Source organism: Gastrolobium bilobum, unplaced genomic scaffold (assembly GCF_033153095.1).
Source record: "Gastrolobium bilobum isolate Gb01-03AN ecotype WA unplaced genomic scaffold, APGP_CSIRO_Gbil_v1 utg25739, whole genome shotgun sequence".
In the NCBI taxonomy this organism is placed as follows: domain Eukaryota; kingdom Viridiplantae; phylum Streptophyta; class Magnoliopsida; order Fabales; family Fabaceae; genus Gastrolobium; species Gastrolobium bilobum.
Window position 1 is genome coordinate 42255 of NW_026896155.1, and position 3644 is coordinate 45898.

The following is a 3644-nucleotide window of genomic DNA, read 5'->3' on the forward strand; positions in this document are numbered from 1 at the left end:
TTCACTTAGGTTATTATCAATCAATGTGGGACATCATCATATTTGAAAAACCCAACAATCTCCCCCTCAAGTGTGAAACTTAACATTTGTATGCTCCCCCTCAACCGAATACCCAGGCCTAAAGTACTCAACCCGCCTCCTAGCTAGCCCGAGTCCAACCCGGCTCTGATACCATTGTCAGGTGGGTTCAAGGGTAGCCCGTAGCGGGGGACCACCACGAATGGGCTAAGGCTATACCACTATATCAAGTGGGTCTAACATCATGTCTCAATCCAAAACTTTAGTGTATCGAGTTCATGGGTCCTCTCACTTATTACACTTGAATATTTCAACACTTAGTCCATTACCAACCAACTTGAGACTCATTACGTTTTGAAAAACCTAATATGAAGTCTATTTACCCAATTTTTTTACATTGGGTTGCAGGCGTAACATCATACACACTATTTCATATATATATAAAATTAAAAACCTATGGACAGTAAGGTGATATTTACCAACTATTCAAGGATCAAGTTCTTAATCTGTGGTATATTCATATCAGCATATGGATTGTGTATGGCCATTTGGTCATTAAATTTTAAATATTATCAAAGCTTAGGTCCTTTTTATAAATTTTCTGCGGGAAAGGAATCAGATATATTTTTTCTCTGGACACTATACATACATACATAAGGTGTGGTCCCTTGATGAATAAGTCTTGCAAACAAAGGTGTCCAAAATGGGACAAAAATTGTCCAAAGCACGGGCATACGTAGCTCATTAATCAAATGGGGACTGAGGTCCCATACAAAGATACCTTATGGTCCACAAACTTTGCAAAATTGAGGGTGAAGAATATCTTGTTGGGGTAAGGTTAGGAATATATCTCTTGGTTCTCTATTTAAACTCCCAAGTTACAACATTGGTGCTCTATAGCCATAAACATTCAAAAAATTCCATTAAAATCATGGCTACCCGTATTTGTGTCTCTCTGTGGTTCTCCTATATCACAGTCCTACAACTCGTTTCCACGTTGGCTCGATCTGATAACTATATCATCCACATGGACTTATCAGCCATGCCCAAAGCATTCTCAAATCAACATAGTTGGTACCTCTCAACTCTTTCATCTGCATTAGGAAATTCTAAAGTTACTACCACCAATAATCTTAACTCTATTCCTTCTAAGCTAGTCTATTCCTACACCAATGCCATGAATGGTTTCTGTGCAAACTTGTCACCTCTAGAGCTTGAAGCTGTCAAAACCACCACGGGTTACATTTCCTCCATTATAGATTTGCCTGTGAAGCATGACACAACACACTCACCCCAATTCCTTGGCCTCAATCCCAATGCAGGGGCATGGCCTTCTTCTGATTTTGGCAAAGATGTAATCGTTGGTTTGGTGGACACTGGAGTTTGGCCAGAAAGTGAAAGCTTCAAAGATGAAGGGTTGACTAAAATACCTTCAAGATGGAAAGGTCAATGTGAAAACAGCATCCAATTCAACTCATCACTTTGCAACAAGAAACTCATTGGAGCTCGGTTCTTCAACAGAGGATTGTTAACAAAATACCACAACATCACCATAGCTGTGAACTCTACCCGTGACACAGAAGGTCACGGGACACACACATCAACCACCGCAGCAGGAAGCAAAGTTGAGGGTGCATCTTTCTTTGGCTATGCAGCTGGAACAGCAAGAGGAATAGCTTCACGTGCCAGGGTAGCTATGTACAAGGCCCTATGGGAAGATGGGGCTTTTTCATCAGATGTAATAGCTGCAATTGATAGTGCAATTTCAGATGGTGTTGATGTTCTTTCATTATCATTTGGCTTTGATGATGTACCATTGTACAATGACCCCGTTGCTATAGCCACATTTGCAGCCATGGAGAAAGGCATTTTTGTGTCTACTTCAGCAGGGAACCATGGGCCTTACCTTGAAACTCTGCATAATGGAATACCATGGGTTATAACAGTAGCTTCTGGCACTTTGGATCGTGAATTTCATGCTTCTCTTACGCTTGGCAATGGAATACAAATCAAAGGGTTGTCTTTGTATCCAGGAAACTTCTCTGCTGGTCATGTTCCTATTGTTTTTATGGGCTTGTGTGAAAATGTTAAGGAACTGAACAAAGTTAGGAACAAGATTGTGGTGTGTGAAGACAAGAATGGAAGAAGCCTTTATGATCAAGTGTCTAATGTTGGTGTGGCAAAAGTAGTAGCGGCTGTGTTCATATCAAACAGCACTGAGATTTTGCTCTTCTTACAGAATAGTTTTGCATCCATCATTATTAACCCGATGAATGGAGAGATTGTGAAAGGTTACATCAAGAGTACTAATAAATCTGGTACTTCAAAAGCAAGCATGTGTTTTAATAAGGTAACAGTTTTAGGTACAAGACCAGCACCGAGTGTGGATTGGTATAGTTCGAGAGGACCATCACAAAGTTGTCCATTTGTGTTGAAACCGGATATTACTGCTCCTGGTACATTAATCTTAGCTGCATGGCCTCAAAATGTTTTAGTACGGGGAAGTTTGGGGTCTCATGAACTCTTTAGCAATTTCAATTTGTTAAGTGGAACATCCATGGCATGTCCCCATGTTGCAGGTGTAGCTGCCCTTATTAAGGGAACATACCCTAATTGGAGCCCTGCGGCTATTAGGTCAGCTATCATGACAACCTCGGACATATTCGACAACACAATGGATTTCATCAAAGACATTGGCAGAGGTTACGAAACAGCCTCTCCTCTTGCACTTGGAGCTGGTCATGTAAATCCCAATAATGCCCTTCACCCTGGACTTGTTTATGAGGTGGGAGTACAAGATTATGTGAACCTTCTCTGTGCACTGAACTTCACGAAAAAGAACATCACCGCCATCACGAGATCCTTTTCCAACAATTGCTCCAACCCTTCATTGGATCTCAACTACCCTTCTTTTATTGCTTTCTTCAATGCCAACCATTCAGGGATAGCACAGGAATTTCATAGAACAGTGACCAATGTTGGGGAGGGACAAACGACCTATGTTGCTAGAGTTACACCCATCAAAGGGTTCCATGTCAGCATCATCCCCAACAAGTTGGTGTTCAAGAAGAAAAACGATAAGCTAAGCTACAAGTTGAGGATCAAAGGTTCCAATAAGATGAAAGAGAATAAAGTAGCTTATGGTTATCTTACTTGGGCGGACGTGAAGCATGTGGTTAGGAGCCCTATTGTGGTCACCACCTTAGAATCCAAATTCTAGATATCAATATATTGTGAGGAAGAAGAGTTTTACATATGAATCAAGTGAAATATGTACTTATATTTACAAGAAGATAAATAATAATCGTTTCTCACTTGACTAACATGGTTTAGAATGATCAAATCCAATGTAGGTTATGCATGTATGGCGAAAATCTGTTGTACTACAGGCACAGGTATATCGAGCCAATGAAAATGAACCACAAATTTGTATTATATCTGAGAAAAAAAAATAAAAATAACTTTTATATTTTATACTATGTCTTACTGGTAAGTCAGAAAGACATGGTGTCATGTAATGAATTTAAGTGCATCCAAGGATATCATTAATTTTAAATCATTAGCATGTCTTTTTCAAGAAATTGATACTAGAAAATATTTTAATGAACCGGAGTTGCGACACACAA

At 39.7% G+C, this 3644-nt stretch overlaps 1 protein-coding gene across 1 annotated transcript; it reads left to right on the forward strand.

The window, feature by feature from the left end:
- The first annotated feature begins 949 nt into the window (after positions 1–949).
- On the forward strand, positions 950–3261 carry LOC133298062 (subtilisin-like protease SBT3). The gene has a single exon (XM_061497301.1). The coding sequence runs from the start codon at positions 950–952 to the stop codon at positions 3236–3238; it is 2289 nt and encodes a 762-aa protein (XP_061353285.1). The 3' UTR covers positions 3239–3261.
- The last annotated feature ends 383 nt before the right edge of the window (positions 3262–3644 follow it).

What these genes read in the sequence shown, in the direction of transcription:
- LOC133298062 (XM_061497301.1), top strand. Translation starts at nt 950, where the DNA reads ATGGCTACCCGTATTTGTGTCTCTCTGTGGTTCTCCTATATCACAGTC.